This window comes from Sphaeramia orbicularis, chromosome 22, assembly GCF_902148855.1.
Source record: "Sphaeramia orbicularis chromosome 22, fSphaOr1.1, whole genome shotgun sequence".
NCBI lineage: Eukaryota > Metazoa > Chordata > Actinopteri > Kurtiformes > Apogonidae > Sphaeramia > Sphaeramia orbicularis.
In genome coordinates this window covers 55150275-55174335 of record NC_043978.1, presented here as the reverse complement: position 1 = coordinate 55174335, position 24061 = coordinate 55150275, and the positions used below count along the sequence as shown (strand labels likewise).

The window sequence follows — 24061 nt, the reverse complement described above, 5'->3', positions numbered from 1 at the left end:
TTGTTTTTTGTAATTTCAGAAGAAGACTACAGAATGAAAACTAGAGAAACATGCTTGTAATGTCTGTCAGGTCACATTTAGTCACTTCTGTAACAAAACGTGAACCCATTCCATTTTGCAGTTGTGCGTAGGTAGGGATAACTATGAGAGGCTCTTTAGGCAGTAATCATACTTGGTTTCACATGTAACATCATACTGTCATACATGCACAACTATACTCTTACGCACACACTATTATGCCCTAATACATGCACAATCATGCTCTCTTTTATTGACTATTATCATCATACCATACAGAATGATAGGATGTGTAAATGACTATAGTTGTTTGTGTGTGAGAGTTTGATTGAAAAGGAAGTGAGTTTGATTGAAACGGTTGATTGAAATCTTCTTCTATCTTCAGGGACAACCAATCAGGAACTGAGAATCTAGTTTTATTTCCGTTTCAGTCAAATTCTCACACACAAACAACTATAATCATTCACACATCCTATCATTCTGTATGGTATGATGATAATAGTAAATAAAAGAGAGTATGATTGTGCATGTATAAGGTTATAATAGTGTGTATGTGAGAGTATAATAGTATGTGTGTGAGTATAATAGTGTGTGATAGAGTATGATTGTGCATGTATGAGAGTATAGTAGTGTGTGCCTAAGAGTATAGTTGTGCATGTATGAGGGTATGATGTAACATGTGAAACCAAGTATGATTACTGCCTAAAGGGCCTCTCATAGATAACCACTTACTATTTCCAATTTATCTTAAAAATGTTTCTTGATTACAGTATTTGTCATTTCCTGATAAAGAGCAATATACATTGATAATCAGACATACAACAGACAGAACATTCCTATTTTAAGTGCACAGAATCCTAAAATGGGGCATCACTAGCAGTGGAAAAGTTGTGAAATGGAGGGGCGTTCACGTGGTGATGCCCAGAAGGGACCGAAAGATGCTGTTTTTTATATCTATGTATATATATGGGAAACACCTGACATATAGACCTGATTTTCTCATTCTACGGTCTTTAAAGGTTTTACATTTTTCCTATAGGTCCAATATAAGAATTTTTAAAAAATTTTTTTTTTATCATGTAGAATTGTGTTTTTATCCATCCATCCATTCTCTTCCGCTTCTTCCGGGGCTGGGTCACGGGGGTAACAGTCTAAGCAGGGATGCCCAGACTCCCCTCTCCCCAGACTCCCCTCTCCCCAGACTCCCCTCTCCCCAGACTCCTCCTCCAGCTCTTCCGGGGGGACCCCGAGGCGTTCCCAGGCCAGCCCACAGAGATAGTCTCTCCAACGTGTCCTGGGTCTTCCCCGAGGTCTCCTCCCGGTGGGACATGCCTGGAACACCTCCCTAGGGAGGCATCCAAGAGGCATCCGAAACAGATGCCCGAGCCACCTCAGCTGGCCCCTCTGGATGTGGAGGAGCAGCGGCTCTACTGAGCTCCTCCCTGGTGACTGAGCTCCTCCCCCTATCCCTAAGGGTGCGCCCAGCCACCCTGCGGAGGAAACTCATTTGGACCGCTTGTATCCGGGATCCGGGATTGTGTTTTTAATACATGTGTATTTCTGTCTGCTCTTACAGGCACTGTATAAACCTGAGATCTGACCTCCTCATGACACCAGACTTCTACTGGGACAGAGAGAACCTGGAAAAACTATACGATAAGACCTGCCAGTTCCTCAGTATCAACCGCAGGGTCAATGTAAATAAGCATACTCCAGTCCATGGAAGATTGATTCCCTGAATGCTGCTGGCATTTACGTAAGAGACACATGCATGAACCTGGAATCATGTGTTGTGTTTTAGGTGGTGAATGAGAAGCTGGAACATTGCACCCAGTTAACAGACCTGATGCGGAGTCACCTGAGTGAGAAGCACAGCTTGAGATTGGAGTGGATGATAGTTATCCTCATCACCATCGAGGTAGGACAGATCAAACAGTAACTGATCTGTGTGAATGATCTGTTTGACATGAGAAGCATTCAGGCCTGGGATCTGCACTATGCAACCTGTTTTTGTTTAAAAGTTTACTTAATGTAAGTATAACATTATGTATAGTATATAGGGATGCACCCATACCACTGTTTTCCAGACCAAGTACAAGTACTTCCATTTGAGTACTTGCCGATACTGAGTACTGATCCTAGTCCTTAGTAATCCCATTCCAGTTGTTAGTTCCTTTTGTAAATGTGCTTTATTGTCGTTGTCATTAGTCTGACTGGAACAAAGTGCTGCTACTGACATTTAATGTGTTGGAATGAGCGTTTGTCAGTTAATCCACCAGGGGGCGCCGCTCTGAATTAACCATACTGGACAAATACCACGAAGAAGAGGAAAGTTTAATGAGAAGAAGAAAGTCAGTAATACCAAACCTGTAGACGACAGAGGAACACTACTGTGATACTAATGTTGCAGCGTTTTCTCTGTAAGGTTTAAAAGTTCAGCTTCAGCAGGAAGAGAAAAGACAAATGAGTGACAGGTTTGGTTTTCACTTCCGCTGGCGGCGGTCCTCACCGCTCCGTACTCCCGCTGGTATTCTGTGTCTGGGTACTCATCCTCCATCAGCTGGAAAACAGATGAATGTAGTCAGATTACAGACAGAAGGCTGCGTCTGTATCTTTGTCTGAACGGTACTGTCAGTGTTACTCTGATCATTTCTTTGGTTCCATCTCCACACTCTTCACACTCACACACATTATTCCTCCTCCTCGTACCTGCTGCACTGAACTGGGAATGGCACACGGACACAAGTGGGATCGGTGCATTTGTATCGGATTACTTTTACGAGTACACACACAGAGTATCAGACCCAATGCCTGATACTGGTATCGGTATGGGTGCATCCCTAATAGTATATCATTTTCACTTTACAATATGATTACCCTTATATAAGATTCAAAACATTAAGTTATAAACACATTTATAAATAGTTAAGTTATTCGAGTCCAATAGAACCCAAGGGCTGTTGCTGGCCAAATAGTGTAATTATTTCTAATATGTATACATGTTACTTAATATTTGTTAATAAATGTATACAATAAATTACTTTACTTTTTAATTCTCCATAACTTACATGAGAGTAAAACTGTATTTGTAAGTGATTAGCACTCTGGGCAATATGTATTTTCTATGTGTTTACTACGGGGGGGGGGGGGGGGGGCTGAAAAGTTCACAGCCTGACTCAGAAGTTCTTCCACAGCAGTGAAACTGTGCATACATTCATTTCAACCTCTGCTGATACTAACTGCATGGTTTCCTTCCAGACAAACCCACAGTGGATCAATACTTTAGGACTTTGAACAGTAGTACCAGAGACATTTGGTGAACCATCCATGGCACCGTGGTCTGATCAGATGTCTGCAGAAAAAGGGCTGAGCCCCCCAGGACATTCCTGCTGACATGGTGTCTATAGGGCGCAGGTGTCAAACACGCGGCCCGAGGGCCAAATCCGGCCCACCAAAGGGTCCAGTCCAGCCCGTAGGATGAATTACACTGAAGATATTAACAATCAATGGTGTAAAAACCATTTTAATTCAGGTTCCACATACAGAACAAATACGTCTCAGTTGGATCAGACCAGTTAAATATTATCACAATAACCTATAAATAATGAAAGCTGCAGATTTTATCTTTGTTTTAATGAAAAAAAGTAAAATTACAAGAAAATGTTTACATTAATAAACTATCCTTTTACAAAAAATGTCAATAACCTGAACAAATATGAACAACCTGAACTGTCTTAAGAGAAGTACATACAATTTTACCAATATTCTGCCTGTTACTAAATGTTTTGTGTAATTGTACTGTAAGTTGTAATGCACATGTGTAAATAATAAACTGATAAACTGAGGCAGAACGTTGCTGAAATTACACTTGTTTTTCTTAAGACATTTCAAGTTATTCATGTTATTCAGATTTTTAAGGAAACGTTGTAGATGTAAACATTATCATAATGTAATTTTACTTTTTTCAGTTATTATTTTCCTGGTCTGGCCCACTGCAGATCAAATTGGGCTGAATGTGGAACTGAACTAAAATGAGTTTGACAGCCCTGCTATAGGGGATGGTGCTCCAGCTTTATCAACTGTGCAAAACTGGGAAGAGGAATTCAAGAGGGGTAGGGAGAACGAGGGAGGGGTGAAAAGCAAGCATTTTCATGAAATGTCTGTAGTACTACTGTTCAAAGTCCTAAATTATTGATCCAGTGTGGGTTTATCTGGAAGGAAACCATGCAGTTAGTGTCAGCAGAGGTTGAATTGAATGTATGCACAGTTTCACTGCTGTGGAAGAACTCCTTCTGAGTCAGGCTGTGAACTTTTCAGCCCCCCCTCGAATGTGTAAGATGTTACACTTCTGTTATGCAGTATTTAGTGTGGAGATGATGAATGTACCTCATATTTAGACCTAAGGGAGGTTTTTATGTAATATGGATGTAATTTGAGTTATATGGGCAGTTTGGTAACAGTACTGTTTGTCTCAGCTTATTTTAGCAATGTTTTATAACTAAGCTAACATGTAAATGCTTTAAGATGTGACTGATAAAGGGATACCTTATCTGAGCCTCAATCAATGGATGAGAACTGTTTTGTAACTTCTGTATTTATTTATAATGTATGCAGTTGGTGCAGTGTAATTAATAACCTAAATATAAGACATTCATAAATATGGTTAGAATTCTGATTTAAAAAAAAAAAAAAAAAAGTGGGACCAAAATGCCCTTTGCTGATGAAATGATGCTTCATCTGTTCATTTGTTTTTCTTCACAGGTTATGTTTGAAATTGTAAGGATGATTTTCTAAACTGCTCTTCCAAGAAGGGCACAAAAAGAAGAACAATACTGCACTAGACCAAGGTACTTTGTCAGGATGATGTGACATCTGTTTTTTTCTCTGGGAAGAACTGGAATTGTAAAAGGGACCTAAACCTTTTGGATTTTTTCCTGTTGTTGCTGTTGTTGTATAGCATACACATTTAAGAAACATTTAATAAATGTCTATTTTCTATCATTATATTTTGTGAATGATATAGATAAACATTTCATCTTTACATCATCGGCAATGGTTTATAAACGTTTGTTCAATAAGAAAGAAAGGATTTTATAATCAAAACTGTAAGAAAAGAAAACCAACATGTGCCAACGTATTTTCAGACATAAAAAGTTCATGAAAACCTGACTGTGAGTGCTATGCTGAGTAATAAATGAAATAATTGTTTGAAAAGTGTTAGCATGTAATATATAAACTTTCCATACTTTGGTATACAGAAACACCGCAAGAAGTATTTTCCTCTATGCAAATATTTATTGAAACAAAACATCTTATTAATAAAACATGACTAATACATATGGAAATATGCTGTATGGACACATGGGTAACTCTGGTTTATGCCATTAACATATTTTCTAATCAGTACAAATTTTCTATGATGATAATAATAATAATAATAATAATAATAATAATAATAATAATAATAATAATGGATTACATTTCTGTAGCACTTTTCAATGAACACATACTCAAAGAACACACAGTGGATCCATTATTCATTCACTCCCACATTCTCCCTCTGGTGGAGGTAAACTACATTTCGATGGCCAGAGTACAAAACCTCCTATCTGAAAAAATCACTTTTTTCAGGAAACAAACAAAAAAAAAAGTTTAGTTTTATTATAGTATGGTCTAGGAGGTTTTGTCAGGTGACCTTCAAGGGTGGGATTATCTTGCAGATAGACTGAAAATGTGGAGTCATCCTTGTTCTCACCATTTAATGTGAAAACTTAAAATGTAAAAATTTGCAGATAGAGGTTTTGTTTTTTGGCCATGGAGTATCCACAGCTGTCCTGGGGGGGGGGGGGGGCAGACGGACAGAAGCGTGGCTGTCAATCTGCGCCTACGGCCCCTCCCACCACACATTCAAACACATTCAAACACCAGTGTGGGTAGCAGCACTGGAGGCAAGGAGGGGAAAGTGTCTTGCCCAAGGACACAACGGCACATGGACAGAGTGGGATTTGAACTGCCAACCCTTCAGTTACTGGACAACCCGCTCTACCATCTGAGCCAAAGACATGTTAAAAACAAAGTAAACACAAACCTCTTATATCCATGTTCCTTCACACCCACATATCGTCACCTTCCTAAAATAATCATTTGACAAAAATGACATTTTTGCTTTAATCTCAGAATATTTCATTTCTGGTTAAGTTTCTTTGTGTTACTTGAAAAATGTAAAAAATGTTCTGGATGATTATTTTAGCCAGGTATATATATTAGTGATATCATGTTGAGAATTATACAACAGATGGGAAATAATGGGGGATAAGTGTTTATGTTGAGGCTCCTTGGAGAATAAGGGCCAAATATAGGCTATAGATTATACAGTGTGTATTGCAGGTCACAACAGTTTAAAGGATTTTTTATAAAAAAGATCTGCCATGCTGATTTAACTCCATGCTTCTTTTAAAAGTGTATAAAAGTGTAAGTGCCAGTGTAAGCATTAAAATTGCTATAATTTACAAGGTATTATATGTTTATCTTCAATAAACTCAGCTTTTAACCATTTTTTTCCTGCATAGAACTCACAAATCCATGAAACAAATACTGAATGATAAAACCGCTTATAAACTTAGACATAATGTTGAATATCTACATGTAGTTGTACATTAGTAGGAACATTGTGTTGAGAAAGTAATGTGTCTGGGAATCAGCGTCAGTTTTTTAAAAGATGTCAAAAAATGTGGGACAGATGTCAAATGTAAACACACGTTATATTAAAATACATAACAGGGTGCGTCTGTGCATATGAAAGGCATGAAATACGGTGGCTGATGCAGTAAGTAATCGACATTACACAAACAAGTGATTTAAATAACTGAAAGAGGTCACAGCATAGAGGATGTGGGTCAGTTAGTTTAAAATTACATTTATACCCCCTGAGAAGATTAGCACATATACACTTAATGGTCCTCATAAATCAAGCACTTGATGATTATATTAATAGTAAATTTACAAAACTACTTTCACCAGTAAATATTGTTTTCTGTTAAACTTAATGAGAAACATCAGAAATACTTCATATTCCTGTAGTCTTCCAGTCAGGTGTTTTCTGTGATGGCTTCTGTAAAATGTCTTCCTTGTTGATTGTCTAACCTAGAAAGACAGATATTTTAATCCAGCTGAATGTTTACATATTTAAAACATTTTCAACTCACAGTAGGGCTGGATTTACTTAACTGACTCGATTCATTTGAATGATGCAATATCAATTAACAATACCCAGATACATTCATGTTTAACGAGTTAAAACAGGCACAGTTTTAACAAAATGTCAAAAAAAATTGGACACCGAGAGGTGAGCAAATTAGAGGTCATGGATGAAGGCGACTAAAGTTACAGCTGTTTTTAAATGCACTTTCAACTGAATGAGTCAAGTTGGACTTTTATTCCTGTTAGTCACCTCTGTGCTAAAGAAATCACATTAAGCTGTGTTTCTATAAAATGTCAAGGAAATCTAAATCAAACTTTTAAAAGCTGAAGAAGAATATGGTCATTGTGTGTCTGAATAAACAAGGTGGGAAAAACTAAAACAGGCTAAAGCAGGGCTGTCCAACTCATGTTAGTTCAGTTCCACATTCAGCCCAATATGATCTGAAGTGGGCCAGACCAGTCACATAATAACAGTGAAAAAAGTAAAATTGAATTATGATATTGTTAACATCCACAAAACTCTGGATAACATGAACAACTGGAAACGACTTACAAAAAACAACTGCAATTTTAACAATATTCTGCCTCAGATTATTAGTTTATCCTTTACACATGTGCATTACCACTGACATTACAATTACAAATACACAAAACATTTAGTAACAGGCAGAATTTTGGTAAAATTGCATTTATTTATCTTAAGACATTTCAGGTTATTCAATTTTTTTGTAAAATAACAGCTTTTTAATATAAACATTTTCATGTAATTTTCCTTTTTACACTAAAACAAAGAAAATTTGCTGTTTTCATTGTTCATAGGTTTAATATGATGGTATTTTGCTGGTCTGAACTACTTGAGATCTAATTGGTCTGGATGTGGAATCTGAATTAAAATGATTTTGACATCCCTGATTGTTAATTTCTTCAGTATAATTTTTGTATTTCATAAATTCATCCTGCGGGCCAGATTGGATCCTTTGGCGGTCTGGATTTGGCCCCCGGGCCACATGTTTGACACCTGTGGGCTACACTGTGTTGACAGAAGGTGGTTCTAGGCTACGGTACACATAAACATCAGAGCAGAAGTAGAGCATCCCGTTGTTTCACCAGGGATCAGTCAGTTGATCAATCAGGTGACTGATTGATCATGCAAATGCAAAATTGTGCATGTTATTTATTTATTTTTTTTAATTTTGAATTTCCATACATACCGTCAAAGGCCAAAATTCCAAGATTTAAGCTGGTGGACATGCACCTATAGGTACTTGACTGTTCATGCTGAATAAAAAAGTGCCTTACTGAAATTGCTTGGGTTTGGTTTTAAATGTAAACTTTAATAATATAAATATTTACACTATCATTTCTCTTATTATTCTAAATGTATTTTTCTAAATGTATTAAGTCAAGACAGTCCCACTGAGATCAAAGATTCTCTTCCATAGAGTCCTGGTTCAAATGGCAGCATCAAACAGTTTCACAGAGAACAACCGAACAAAATGAAGTATCTAAGCCAGGGCTGTCAAAGTCATTTTAGTTCAGGGGCCACATTAAGTCAAATGTAATCTGAAATGGGCCGGACCAGTGCAATAATAACATAACAATATATAAATAACGTCAACTCCAAATTTTCTTCTATGTTTTCGAGTGAAAAAAGTAAAATTATGCGATGAAAATGTTTACATCTACCAACTATCCTTTAAAACAATGTGAATAACATGAACAAACTGAAAACTTCTTAAGGAAACTTAGTGTAATTTCAATAATATTCTTTCTCAGTTTATCATTTACACATGTACATTACAACTCACAGATCACAGTGGATCGACAAAAACACAAAACATTTAATAACAGGCAGAATATTGGTGAACTTACACTTCAGATATTTCAAATTTTTCATATTTGTTCAGGTTATTTGTGTTTTTTTGTGAAATGATAGTCTGTTTGAGTGTAAATACAGTAAAATGACATAAAAAATATTTACATTTAGAAAAGAAAAATGTGGAGTTGTGAGTATTTATGGGTTACTATGATAGTATGTTACTGATCCGACCCACTGGAGATTAAATTGGTCTGTATGTGGAACTTAAACTAAAATGATTAATATCTTTTGTGCAATTTTTGCATTTCACAAATCAATCCCACGGGCCAGACTGGACCCTTTGGCGGGCCGGATTTGGCCCACGGGCCGCATGTTTGGCACCTGTGATCTAAGCAAAATTGGTACTGTATCTGAAAAATCCCAAACTGATCCTGAATTGAAGTGAAACTCATCAAATTGAGACCTTGAATTAAATCAATTATTAATTAATTCAATCTGAAATCATACTGCATTTGGACTTAATGAATAAGAACTGAATCACTTCAGATAGTGGGTCTTGATGCCAGTCCCACAGTTCAGTAAGGTGACCACAGTACATGCAGAAGCTTACCAGAGGCTTTAGTCCTTCTCTGTTGTAGATGTGCTCGTGGTTGCATTTTCGGGGTCTTCGGCGGCGACAGTAAAATCTTCACCTTCACTCTCTATTTCAGCCGTTCCATCTGCTGTGTGCATTTCCTGATGACTCTCTTCTTCCTCGGTGTGGGCCATGTGAAACTCTGTTTTGGACTCTTTGTCATTGTCTGACTGATACTCCAGAGATTCCTCCAGCTCTGCACGGGGCACCTCGGTTTCATCTGGAGTGGAAATGTTTTCCTCTGCATCCATCCACACATCCTGCTCACATTCCTCTTCTTCCACTACTTCCACCTGTGGAGCAGAAACTTCAGAGACAAGCGGCTGAATCAGGAGAACTTGTGGTTTCTCTGGTGGCTGTACTGGTTGGATGGTTTCTGCTCCCTGGACACAGGGCGTCACCTCCTCAGCTGACCTGATGTGTTCTTCTGATCCTCCTGTTCCCACTGACTGGATGCCAACATCCATCAAGACTGGTGGATCCTTAATGAGTGCCGTTTCCAGTGATTCTGGGGTGACTGCTGATTCTGGGACTTCTGTTGCCTGGACAGCAGCTTCTGTCAGACTTGTCCTTTTCTGTGTCTCAGCTCCTTGTGTTTCAGTTGTCTGCGTTACAACTTGTATTTTTTCCACTGCTTGAATTCCGACTTCGGACATTTCTGCTGACTTTACAAATTCTGTTCTTTCTGTCAGAGACGGTGACGAAGTAGGTGAAGCCGGTGTCTTTGACTGCCCAAACTGGATATTTAGTTTAAACTCCAAAGAAAGGCTGGAGGGGGGTTCTACATTTCCTAGTGATGACATTATTCCAGTGCTTTGGGGGATCGCCAGTGCAGTAGTATTAGGTGGAGCCATCTGAGTTTGGGCAGACTGTGTACTCTGAGCTTCCTTCTCTTCCTCATCCGTTCTCTTTACAGCCAGTTGGTCAGCTGTGACACCTTCTGTTTTCTCCAGTTCTGCTTTAGTTTTGTCTGAATCCTCTTTGTCATCATGGAAGGACACATCTAATGTTCCTGGGAGATCAGGTGTTTGATCGTGTTTGATTTCCTGTTTAGCTTCGAAGTCGTCACTTGTGACATCAGGCCCAGTAGTATCCTCCTCCATTTTTTTACCCTCTTCTTCACTTTGTGTTTTTTCAACCGTACCACTCGGCTGTGTTGAATCATTTGGCTGTTCTTCAACTTTTTGTCCCACTTCAGCCACTGGTTTTGGCTCTGGCAGTCTTTCCTTTACATGTTGAAGAACTTCTTGAATGGTCACGTTGTCTTCCTCACTAGGTATTTCCTCTTCGATTTGAAAAGTAGCTGACACATTGTCCACTTTTGTAACTGTTTCATGGCAAACATCTATAATTTCTTTGGTCTGTGTTACCCCTGCTTTTACTGTGTCCACTCTGGTCTCAGCTGATTTTATATCAACATCGACTATCTGTACCTGAATACTGGGACTGTCCTCAAACTCTACTGATGGCATATGCATCATCACAACTGTGTTGCCCTCCTGTACTGTGTCAGTTACCTTATCTTCAGTTAGCACTGGGGCAGTCTCAGCTGTCTCCCTGAATTCTTGCTCATTTGTCCCTATACCTATCATATCTTCATGCACTTCTGATAGTTGCAGTATGAAAATATCAGGAATTGCAGATGTGACTTCTTCAACATTACATGTGATGACTTCAGCCACTACAGCATGCTGGACTTGAGTAGTCCCCATTTCAGTGCTTGAAAACTGCTGTTCTTCTTCTTTCTCAGTGCTGACTTGCACTTCACTGACATATATCTTATGTTCGGGTTCATCTTGAGCTACAATGTTATCTACACAAGGTACTGGAGTTACCTCTGAAATTTCTATGTCTTCACTCTCTATTGATGATTTCTTAAGTACTAGGTCAGGTATTGCAGCCATGACATCTTTCAGATTGAATGCAATTATTTCTGGCACTGCAGCACACTCCATTTCAGCGGTCCTTGTCTCAGTATGTGGAAGGTGACCTTCTTTTTCTTCTTTAACACCAACTTGCACTTCACTGAGATGTATCTCATGTTCTGGTTCATCTACAGCTGCAGTTTTATCTACACAAGGTGCTGGGGTTTCTTCAGTAATCACTGTTTTTTCAAGTATCTGTGCAGTACCTGTGTCTTCATTAACAGAGGATATGTGAACAGCAATTACAGGTTGTATCTTGTCTACATCCTGAGTGTTGAGGTCTTCTTGTTCAACCTGCATACTTAGTAGGACGTCATCAGTAGTGTTTTCTGTTTTGTGATTCTCATTCTCTAAAGCCTGATCTGGTTGGATCCCAACTTTGATGCTTTGTTGTGTTTCTGTTTCAGTTACAACTTTGTTTTCATCATGTTCAGTTTTGGTAGCCTCCAGTGGTAGCTCTTCCAACTCACCACTAGCTTTCGTTTCCTCTGTGGATTCATCTACATCTGGTGCTGCAGTATCCTCTAATATAACTCCAGAATTTAAGGTGGCTGCTTGTGCAACATCTAATACTTCTGGTTCTTGAGCATGCTCTGGTTTGTAAGCATTCATGAGTTGTTCATCTTTGTTTTGTAGACCAGAATCTGTTTCCTGCTTGAATTTGTGTGTTTCTGCTTGTGAGTGATCCTCTGACTTCACTTTTTCTTCAGGTGACAGAATGGTTCCCTCCTTTGAATTTAATGTGGATTTCTGCACAATTTCTAATTCTTCTGCCACTTCAGTGAAAAGCTCTGCTTTCTCTTGAGGTTTGTCTGTTTCTGCAGCTACATCATCTTTTATTTCCTTTTCAGGTACCTGAGCCGTACCCACCCCTGAGTCTAGAATTTCTACAACCTGGTCATGGTCAGTTTTAACAGTATCAGCAGGTGGTTCATGTTCTGGCTCTTTTGCTGCATCATCTTCTGTTATCTCTTTTTCCAAAGACTCAAAAATATCCTCCTCTTGTGCAGGTACTTCATCAGTTTTAACAGCATCTGGTTTGGGTTCTTTGTCTGCTTCATCCACAGTGACTTCAGTGTGTTCCTTTTGAGTGGATTGGACACTATCCTCCACTGGTGTAGTTGATAGTTGAGATTCTAGCATTTCTGAATTTTGAATATATTCAGTTTTGGCAGCATCTGCCTGTTGTTCATCTTGATTTTCAGGCACATCATCAGCTTTGGCCAGCTGCTCTTTTGCTTCTGTGAGTTCAGCTGTTGAGTCATGTTGTGTGATTTCATCTTTTATTTCTAACAAAGATTCTACTTCCTGCTCGGTAACAAGAGCTGCAGTTTCATCTACTGCAGATAAACCTTTGTCTTGAGTGTCAATTTTTGAGGGTTCCTCTTCCCCTTCATGTACCCCAAGTAGAGAAGCTTCATCTGGGACATCTTCACCTTTTTGCAATATCTCTGTAGACACAGACTCAGTTACCTCAGACTGGGATTGCATCTGAAATCGGTTGTCATCTTTACTCTCTACTTGCTCAAATTGTTTTATACTTTCATGTGGCTGGGAAATGTTGACCTTGTGTACTTCATCTTCAGCAATCTGAGCAGAGTCAAACTCTGTAGAAACCTCAGATGCAATTTCTGTGGAAATGGCTTCATTGAGTTCAGATATGCATTCTGTTTGGGCGGATGCTGCAGTTTCATCAAATTCATCTAGTGTACTAACCTTTAGTCCAGTGCGTATAGCTGTTGCGTCTGATTGTCTGTGTAGTTTCAGAATTGTTTGCTCTTCTTTTGCGACTGTTTCAAGTATTTGGTGTGAGACAGAGCCAGCTATTCTTTCAGGATATAGATCCTCTGAACTGACTGTGATAGCATCTGGGGTCTCAGAAATGGTTTCAACCACCTGCTGCAGCAGCACCTGTGTTTCCTTCAAGTCATATTCTGCTGGAACTGGTGTTGTATTGCCAGATGTTTTTGAAGACTCTGACAACTGGGAAACTGCAGAGACCATCTCAGTTTCATCTGCCTGGGTACTGTCTACAGGCTCTGGTGCAGTTATGGCTTCAGATGTGATTTCAATGAAGTCCTCTGCTATTGTGTCATCCCTAGCAGCCTCTTCTGTGACTGATGCTGGAGTGGCCATGGTATCTGTGATTATACCCTCCTCCGGTATATCACTAAGTTGCTGGTGTTTACTAATTAATTCTGTGAGGTCGTCAGGTTCTTCACTTAAAACAGGGATGGTAGATGTCTGATTTACCAAAACTTCATTGCTATCTTGGACTTCATTCGCCGAAGTTTGCAAATGTTCAGTCATCTGACTTAATTGGTCCTGTTGCAGGATATGGTCTGGTACTTTGGGTATGCTTTCTATATTTGCCTGAGTTTGTATGTGACCTTCTGCCTCTGGGGTATCAAACTCAGACAATGGGACCACAGCTGGCGTCTCTGAGTCTTCATCACCTGAAGCTGCTTCCTTATCAGCCTCGTCTGAAGACACCTGGTCTGGCTTTTCAGCAGGCTTCCTCTTTTTTCGGCCTGGGAGAAGTTTTTTGATTGAAAAAGAGGACTCCTCTTGAGTAACTTCACCATCAGACTGGATGTTTTCTCTGCCTTCTTCCTCATCCTTGGCTTTTCTTTTAGGGGTGACAAGTTTCTTAAATGACTTCCACGTCAACCCTCCATCACTCTCAGAAGGACTTCCTGCTTGTTTTGGAGAACATGCTGTAATATCATCAACTTCATTGGATCTTTCCACATGTGGTTCCACCCCGTGTGTCTCACCGTCTTGTTTTACTTTGTCATTTTCACCTTGGGGCATTTCTTCTTCTGAGTCTGATGTTTTTCGGCTTCTTCTCCTTCCAGATCCACATAAAACAGCTTCCCATGAAACAGATGAGTCTTTTCTTTTTTTGCTCTCCTCTGTGCTATGATCTGAGATTTGCTCTCGATCACCTGCTTTCTGTTCATCTACTGCAACTGGGATCTGTGTCTCATCATTGCTTAAGGGTGGCTGCTTCATTCGCTTTTTTGGAGTCATAAGTTTTTTAAAGGAAGCCCATGCACCCTCCTCCTCCTCCACTGGACCTTCTGCGTAGAGTGGAGGTGCAGGACTCTCCTTATCCTTCGTTTGACACTCTGTGGACTCTGTGGACGACATAAGCTGATCTTCAATGTGTTCTCCAGAATCAGACAGTTTGGAATCACTTGATCTCCTACCTTTTTGCTTTTTGGAGCGTCTTGTAAAACTAGACCCTGACAGCAGCCTTTTTAGAGGACTGGCTTGAACTTTGTCTTTCTCTTGAGAAGTTAGCATTTCAGGTTCATTGACAATTATCCTTGATTGGTTAGTAGAAGAGGATTTAACTTCAGATGAATCGGTTGTCTGAGCCGATTCTGCAGGCTGGATCTCATCTTTAAGCTCATGTGCCTCAACACCTGGAGTAATTTCCTGTGTTTGCTCTTGTTGGTCTTGCACAGTTTGTCCAGTTTCGTTTACAGATTCCTTTTTCCTCATGTCTACTAGTTCTTTGTCAGCTGTCTCATCTTCTGCTAGTTTCTTCTTTCGTAAACTGGAGAAGATTCCCGTGGTGAAAAACTTTTTAATTGGAGATACTACCTCTTCATCTCGATTAGATGGAGATGAGGAGTCTGGCTCTTCTGTAGGTACATCATCAACAAGCCCCTTTGCATCTTGGACTATGGGTAAATTCATCACTGTTTCTGGGATATCATTTAAAGCTTGGTCTTTGGTCTCTGTTATTTTTTCTTCCACACTCACAAGAACATCCTCTGATATACCATCTGTCAATGTTGGACATGTTGTTGAATCATTGTCAAAGGTCTCCTGTACTTTGGTCACTTCTATATTCTGTTCAACATCCTCACTTTTGTTCTCCTTAATACTTTCATCCTCAGGTCTGCTCACCTCGTCTTTGTTGGTCTCATCTGGAACATCTGTTGTTATTTCACCTGTATCAGCTGAGCCTCTTTTCACTGTCAGTTTCAACCCTATATTACTGAAAAATCTCCTAAAACTTTCATTAATGTCATTCTGCTTCACCTCCATGTCAATTATTTCCACGGGTTCCTCTTCATTAGCCTCGGGTATTTGTGTTTCACTGAGTTCAACATTTTCTAATTCTGTGGGTAGATTTTCTGGCCTTGAAACATCTTTGTCCTGAGAATGGAAGGCTGAACAAAAAAAAAGTGATAAATAAAATCACTTGGATTGCAAAAACTACAAAAACTAAATGATGACAATTAGGATATTTTATCACCTGCAACCTAAGTTATGTGTTTGTTGAAGTTATGCTGACATTGTGCGTGAGTCATCAGTAAGATGCACAGGATGTACCCACCCTCTGCAGCTAGCTCATCCTCACAATGGCCACTGATGTCTGCTACAGACCCATCTGCCTTTCCACTCAGCTCGGAGATCTCCCCACTGTTTTTGAAAGGCTGAAACAAATAGAAAACATAAAATGTTCATTTGCTTTTGCATCGAACCTGTAGAAAACTCTGGTCCAAAAAGAACCTGGGTAAAGAATAAAGCCTTAAAGCACAGGTGTCAAAACTTGCGGCCCGGGGGCCAAATCTGGCCCGCCAAAGGGTTCAATCCAGCCCGCAGGATGAATTTGTGAAATGCAAAAATTACACCGAACATATTAACAATCAAGGATGTTTAAATCATTTTAGGTCATTTTAGTCTAAAGTGGATGAGAACCAGTAAAATACTGTCATAATAACCTATAAATAATGAAAACTGTAAATTTGTCTCATTGTTTTAGTGTAAATAAAGTACAATTGGACAAAAATGTTCACATTTACAGACTAGCCTTTTACAAAAAAATGTGAATATCTGAAATTTTTCAAGAGAAGTATGTGGAATTTTAATAATATTCTCCCTGTTATTTAATGTTTTGTGTATTTGTAGATCCACTGTGATCTGTAAGTTGTGATTCACATGTATAAATGATAAACTAAGGCGCAAGGTTCTAATAGTTTTGGATTTTTCATGATAGTTTAGTTTTATTTAGTGGTGACTTTTTTTTCTCTAATTCAGTTCGTTTTAATTCGTTTTTAGAGCAGGTTTGCTAGTTTCTATTAGTTTTCTTTTTTTTTTCTAAATGCTTAGTTTTAGTGTAGTTGTAGTTTAGTTGTAGTTCAGTTGTAGTTCAGTTGTAGTTTAGTTGTAGTTCAGTTGTAGTTCAGTTGTAGTTCAGTTGTAGTTCAGTTGTAGTTCAGTGGTCTCTTTTCTCTTCTTCTCTGTGCTCCTATTCAAATCAATCCCAGACAGGACTCTGCTGCTTTAGTCTCCATGTTTCCAGGTAGAGTGGGGACCAGAAGACGACTGGAAACCACAGTGAACACAAGTGACGGAGCAAAAAGTGTCGTATGGAGACAGCAGCTAAAATTGCTAGAGTGAAATCAGTCGCTTTTGTATCAATCTGACACTGACAAAGAAGAAAACGAAGGGAATTTTATCCTTAATTTTTATACGTTTTAGTTAGTTTTGTAAACACACAATACAGTTTCAGTTAGTTATCGTTTGTTTTCTTTTAATTATAGTTTTTATTTATTTCAGTTAACGAAAATGTTTCTTCAATTCTAGTTTTCGTCATTTCGTTAGTTTTCATTAACGGTAATAACCTTGCTAAGGCATAATATTGTTAACATTGCGCCTTTTTTACTAACAAATTTTAAGGTTGTTCTTATTTGTTCATTATGTTCAAGTACAATTCGTAGAAGTAAACATTTTCATTATGGAATTTACTTTTTCACTTAAAAGTTCTTATCCTATCATTTATATTACTTTACTGGTCCGGCCCACTTTATAACATATTAGGCGCTATGTGGCCCTTGAACTAGAATGAGTTTCACACCCCTGCCTTAAAGAGAGTCATCTGACTTTTAAAATATACACTGTTGTCCATGAAGTTGTAATGATTTTGTTTTCAAACACATTCCTTTTTTTTTCCTATTTATACACATCAGTAATCACCTTTGACCAGGTGTAGTTATATACTGACTCCCAGTTACACTTTATCTATCAACAATGAATCACATTATCACAATCATTTCATAAGAAGAAGTACAAATATTTAATTCCAACTTTATGGCCAACAGTGTATTAATAGACCATTATTTAAAATATGTTTTATAACACATTCAGCTGCTGAGGTAGCTTGTCTGCAGGATCTGTCTGAGTTTGTGTTTTATGGAGAAATCAATCATACCGTTACATACATCCACTGTAAATAATAATAATGAGCTTCAAACTTTGTTCACCAAATGATAGGCCTAGTGTTAAGTCAGTTGAAGTGGGTATGTTCTGCACTGTAAAAAAAAAAAAAAAATCCTGTTGTTTTTATGGAAAAAAACTGGCAGCTGTGGTTTCCAGAGCAATACTGTAAAAAACACATCCACCTGTAAACATACTCACTGAGTAACATGTAGATTGAACAGTTTAAACATGTAGATTGAACAGTTTAAACATGTAGATTGAACAGTTTAAACATGTAGATTTAACATTTTAAACATGTAGATTGAACAGTTTAAACATGTAGATTTAACATTTTAAACATGTAGACTGAACAGTTTAAACATGTAGATTGAACAGTTTAAACGTGTAGATTTAACAGTTTAAACATGTAGATTTAACATTTTAAACATGTAGATTTAACAGTTTAAACGTGTAGATTTAACAGTTTAAACGTGTAGATTGAACAGTTTAAACGTGTAGATTGAACAGTTTAAACATGTAGATTTAACAGTTTAAACATGTAGATTTAACAGTTTAAACGTGTAGATTTAACAGTTTAAACGTGTAGATTGAACAGTTTAAACGTGTAGATTGAACAGTTTAAACGTGTAGATTGAACAGTTTAAACACGTAGATTGAACAGTTTAAACGTGTAGATTGAACAGTTTAAACGTGTAGATTTAACAGTTTCAACGTGTAGATTGAACAGTTTAAACGTGTAGATTGAACAGTTTAAACGTGTAGATTTAACAGTTTCAACGTGTAGATTGAACAGTTTCAACGTGTAGATTGAACAGTTTAAACGTGTAGATTGAACAGTTTCAACGTGTAGATTGAACAGTTTAAACGTGTAGATTGAACAGTTTCAACGTGTAGATTGAACAGTTTCAACGTGTAGATTGAACAGTTTAAACATGTAGATTGAACAGTTTAAACATGTAGATTGAACAGTTTCAACGTGTAGATTGAACAGTTTAAACATGTAGATTTAACAGTTTAAACATGTAGATTGAACAGTTTAAACGTGTAGATTTAACAGTTTAAACATGTAGATTTAACAGTTTAAACATGTAGATTTAACAGTTTAAACGTGTAGATTGAACAGTTTAAACATGTAGATTGAACAGTTTAAACATGTAGATTTAACAGTTTAAACATGTAGATTTAACAGTTTAAACGTGTAGATTTAACAGTTTAAACATGTAGATTTAACAGTTTAAACATGTAGACTGAACAGTTTAAACATGTAGATTGAACAGTTTAAACATGTAGATTGAACAGTTTAAACATGTAGATTGAACAGTTTAAACATGTAGATTGAACAGTTTAAACATGTAGATTTAACAGTGGATTTAAATGGTAAATGTTCTGCACTTCTTTAGCTCATTTTCTCCTCCTTCATGGTGTCCACAGCTCTTTCCAAATCCACCAGGTCCAACTGGGACCAGTTTAGGGTTCAGTGTCTTCCATGGACACTTGGACATATGGACAGTCAGAGCCAGGATTGGAACCACCAACCCTTTGGTTATTGGACGAGCCGCTCTACCAACTCTACCAACCCTACCAAAATAAATACCCAATACCCATTGGGTATTTATTTTACAGAACAAGAACCATTAACACATTCACTAGAAGTTGCACTTAAAAAAATAAGTGATTATTTCTAATTAACTGAGGGCTCAACAGTCCTATTGTGTAAACAAACGGTGTAGTCCAGTCTCAGTTGTTGAGTGAGAAACTTGGATTTCAATCCCAATTGTTCCATTTTCAATCCATGAGGCAGATTAGTCTGGAAAGTCTGAGCAGGGATAAAGAACTAATGTCCTCTAAGGACACTGTAAAAAGTGAGACTAGGATAAATTAAATACAAGTAACATTTACTTAATAACACAGGCTAAAAAAAATTTAAATAATCTGTTAATTACATTTTCAATTATTTCAGTAGAAAAAAGGCAATTTACTGAGGATTCTGTAGATTTACAAGATTAACTGATATTTTTTGGTCATTTTTAAATTTTCACCTGATTTCTCATTGTTTAAAATGACGTTTGACAAAGTTAAATGATAGTTTGATGATTAAACAGTGGAGCAATTTATAGCATCAGCATTAACATCAGTGTGGTAAACAATATTAAATAATAATAATAATAATAATAATAATAATAATAATAATAATAATAATAATAATAATAATGTAGCATTACTGAATAGATTTATATTTCTTGAAAAAGGATTAAAATTTGCTTATATTATTTAAGTAAACCTGATGAAATATTCCCAGTAGCTTTTCTAAAATCTATACATCCAGGGACTAATCTTACTCAGTTTTTGTGAAATATATTTAGGTAGTCCTATTACATGTTGAAATAATGGCCTATTTACTTTTTTTTTTTTAATTAAAAAAGTTATTAAAAAGTAAACATTTAATAATTTAACATTTTAAATTAGTAAATGAATGGGTTGGTAGAGTTGGTAGAGCGGCTCGTCCAATAACCAAAGGGTTGGTGGTTCCAATCCTGGCTCTGACTGTCCATATGTCCAAGTGTCCATGGAAGACACTGGACCCTAAACTGACCTGGTGGCTTTGGACACCATGAAGGAGGAGAAAATGTACTGAATAAGTGCAGTCCATTTACCTGTTAAATCCACTGTTAAATGTACATGTTCAAACTGTTCAATCTACATGTTTCTCTGTAAATATGTTTACAGTTGGATGTGTTTTTTACAGTATTGTTCTGGAAACCACAGCTGACAGTTTTTTTTCCGTAAAAACAAGATTTTTTTTACAGTGTAGCTTCTACCACCTTTAAGTTAAACACTTCTCACCATTTTGTTCATAAATAAATAAATAAATACATTTGCATTTTTCAGCTGCAAAGTGAAGGTTTAGGGTTTCCAGTTCCCAGGTTTTTGCACTTCTTGTATCACTTTTAAAGCTGTCCAGTCTACTTGTGTTTCTGTTGCAGTGGCTTGCATCTCCTTTCAGTGAGAGCAGAAACTGTGTGGAGGAATAATGACCTTTCATTCTTAGAGGAACTAAAGTAAAACTCTGGGGAGAGATGGAATTTCCTCCTTGCAGCACTCAGCAGAGGGCAACATTGATTATTTGTGTACAACATGATCACTGGGTTATGCTGAGCAGGAAGTCAATTAGAAACCTCTGTCCTGTGGGCTAGACTCAGATTGTTTTGTTCATTTAACGACAACCTTGACCTTAGTGATGCACAGAGTTCAGTGCCAACACATGCAACTGTTAAAAAAAGGGGAATGTGAATGACCATGAAATGAAAGTGCATTCATTTCATATATACGACACAGTTTCCTTTGCTTTAAAAAACAACGATAGCGCATAATTCTTGGTTGCGAAGCTTGTTAAGGTCTTTACATTTTGATGTTATTTTCCACTTTATGTTTTTTGTCTAATGCATTTGCATCACTAAATCGTTTTGGCTCAGCAGGTCAAATGGTAAACAACCTTTTAGCAGAAAATCTGCTCTCAGCAAACCATAATCACGTTATGAACGGCTCACAGCACACTCCAGTTACAATGTCCAACCTTGTCTGTACGTGCACTGGAAGGAAAGCTCCACTGTCTGTTCCTAAAGTTTTATTCAACTGAAGATGCAACTTAGTTTGTACATGCCACATCATTTAGACAAGACAATAACTGCTGGCTCCAACGGCGGACTTTAAGCAACTCCCAACTGAGGTAAAGGTGCTATAAAACCTTATTAAATGGAGAGCAGAGTGAAGAGATACATATTGTATCAGATAACATATGCAGTGTCATGTTTAAAGCAGGAATAACTGATGCATTCAACATAACTGTACACAAAAAGAGAGCGAGTGTCTGTACTGAAAGTTCAAAGCACATGAAGAGACAACTGGAAAATAATTTCATTAAAGTCTAACAGCACCTTACACCACACTGTAAAAAAAAATCCTGTTGTTTTTATGGAAAAAAACTGGCAGCTGTGGTTTCCAGAACAATACTGTAAAAAAAAAACACATCCAACTGTAAGCATATTTACAGAGTAACATGTAGATTGAACAGTTTAAACATGTAGATTGAACAGTTTAAACGTAGATTTAAGACTGGATTGAACTGGTAAATGAAGTGCACTTATTCAGTGCATTTTCTCCACCCTCATGGCGTCCAAAGCTCTTTCCAAATCCACCAGTTCCATTTCCGGTTCAGTGTCTTCCATGGACACTTTAACACAGGGCTGTCAAACTCATTTCAGTTCCGTTCCACATTCAGCCTAATATGATCTGAAGTGGGCCGGACCAGTAGAATGATCTAAATAATAGGATAAGAACTTATGAATAATGGCAACTCCAAAGTTCTCTCTCTGTTTTTGTGTGAAAAAAGTAAACTTCCATGATGAAAATGTTTACATCTATGAACCGTACTTGAAAATAACATGAACAAAACTGAACAACCTGAAAATTCTGAGAAAAAAAAGTGCGATGTTAACAATATTACACCTAAGCTGATCATTTATACATGTGCATCACAACTTACAGATTTAGTAACAGGCAGAAAATTGTTAAAATTCCACAGACTTCAGTTAAGACACTTCAGATTGTTCATATTTGTTCAGGAAATTCAGATTTTATGTTAAAGGATAGTCTGTAAATGTAACTTTTTTTTTTTAATTTTACATTTTTTATACTTAAACAAAGAGGAAAATTTGCAGTTTTCATTATTTATAGGTTATTCTGATAATATTTTACTGGTCTGATCTACTTTAGACTGAATTGACCGAAAATGATTTGAACATCCCTGATTATTAGTATCTTCAGTGTAATTTTTGTATTTCACAAATTCATCCCAGGGGCCAGATTGGACCTTTTGGCGGGCTGGTTTTGGCCCCCGGGCCACATGTTTGACACCTGTGCTTTAAAATATGGACAGTTAGAGCCAGGATTGGAACCACCAACCCTTTGGTTATTGGACGAGTCGCTCTACCAACACTACCAACCCATTCATTTACACATTTAAAATGGTACATGGGTAAAGGTTTACTTTTTTATAACTTTTTTATTAGTTAAAAAAAAAAAAAAGCAAATATGCCATTATTTCAACATTCTGGTCTTTGCAGTTTAAACGGCACCACATTGTTTTTCAATGTACAGTTTTATTTTCTAAAAACAATAGAAATCCATCATTTCTTCATACTAATCTGGTTTTGTTCACACACTCTTCCTGTAAAAACTACAGCTGTATTTGATTTAGGTAACACAAAAATCTTTTCAAATAAACATCTTTGCATTGTATTGTCCATACAGTTTTTTTTATGTTGCAATTTTACCACTTTTTGGTGGTAACTCTACAGTCATTTTTTACAGTGTACAGACCCTGTGCTTACTGGTATCACTCAGATGGACTTTAATGGAGTTGCTGGCTGCAGTCCATGCACTGTCCCAACAGAAACTCCCACCAGCAGCCTCTGCAGAGGTCTGCCACAGAGCCCACCCAGACACACCAGTGTTTTCAGGTCTCCAGTTCCAGGCAGACCACAGATCAGCTGTGTGCTCAGCTTTACCTGCTCTGCTGTTTCGTCGTTGCTGTGTGCATCCTCTGCTTTGCCTCTGTCCTCCTCAGCCTCTGCATCCTTCTTGCTCTCCCGTGGCGCAGACTGAGTGTCTCCCATGGTCGGATCTGCAGTTGGACTGAGTCGCGCGCACACACGCACACACACGCACACGCGCAGGGGACGCAGATATCCGCTCCGCTCAGCAGGACACAGGCTTTCAGATGGAGCAGCCGAAGGTGGAAAAGGCTCTGGAGACAAACACCTCCTGCAGGATCACATGAAGCCTATGAACCGACCCTGGCCCGTCCCGGCTCGGCACGCCTCTTGCTGCATCAAAAAGGAAGGGGGAGGGGGGGGGGAGCTGCAGAGAACACGCAGGCTGTCCTCAGATGACTGAAGCCGATGCCCAAGCACCAAGCATGGACCTGCACCCCAGACCTGCACCCCAGACCTGCACCCAGACCTGCTCCCAGACCTGTGCACTGAGCCCCCCAGACCTGCACCCCAGACCCGCACCCAGACCTGCACCCAGACCTGCACCCCAGACCTGCACCCCAGACCTGCACCCAGACCTGCTCCCAGACCTGTGCACTGAGCCCCCCAGACCTGCACCCCAGACCTGCACCCAGACCTGCTCCCAGACCTGTGCACTGAGCCCCCCAGACCT

At 38.3% G+C, this 24061-nt stretch overlaps 2 protein-coding genes across 6 annotated transcripts in view; one reads left to right on the top strand and one right to left on the bottom strand.

The window, feature by feature from the left end:
* The window catches only part of rmnd1 (required for meiotic nuclear division 1 homolog), a 29885-nt gene extending 24653 nt beyond the window's left edge, over positions 1-5232 (top strand). For all 4 annotated transcript variants that reach the window (XM_030126283.1, XM_030126279.1, XM_030126281.1 and 1 more), the window contains 3 exons: positions 1595-1715; positions 1820-1936; positions 4780-5232. In XM_030126283.1, the coding sequence (XP_029982143.1) occupies positions 1595-1715; positions 1820-1936; positions 4780-4812 (271 nt within the window). In that variant the 3' untranslated portion in view covers positions 4813-5232. The remainder of the gene's footprint in view (positions 1-1594; positions 1716-1819; positions 1937-4779) is intronic.
* A 1826-nt stretch (positions 5233-7058) lies between these two features.
* On the bottom strand, positions 7059-23547 carry LOC115413433 (A-kinase anchor protein 12-like). 2 transcript variants are annotated; one of them, XM_030126275.1, is made up of 5 exons: positions 23404-23547; positions 21062-21067; positions 15951-16050; positions 9648-15783; positions 7059-7161 (listed from the first exon to the last, which is right to left on the bottom strand). In XM_030126275.1, the coding sequence occupies exons 1-4, from the start codon at positions 23509-23511 to the stop codon at positions 9656-9658; spliced, it is 6342 nt and encodes a 2113-aa protein (XP_029982135.1). In that variant the 5' UTR covers positions 23512-23547; the 3' UTR covers positions 7059-7161; positions 9648-9655. The 2 variants fall into 2 exon arrangements, with proteins under 2 accessions (XP_029982135.1, XP_029982136.1); XM_030126276.1 differs by lacking the exon at positions 21062-21067.
* Between the last annotated feature and the right edge of the window lie 514 nt (positions 23548-24061).

Bases quoted from the DNA above. Each gene is read 5' to 3' on its own strand.
- LOC115413433 (XM_030126275.1), bottom strand. From the start codon at position 23,511: ATGGGAGACACTCAGTCTGCGCCACGGGAGAGCAAGAAGGATGCAGAG. The intron at 15,784-15,950 runs GTGGGTACATCC...TTTTTTGTTCAG, and splicing joins GGATGAGCTAGCTGCAGAGG to CCTTCCATTCTCAGGACAAA.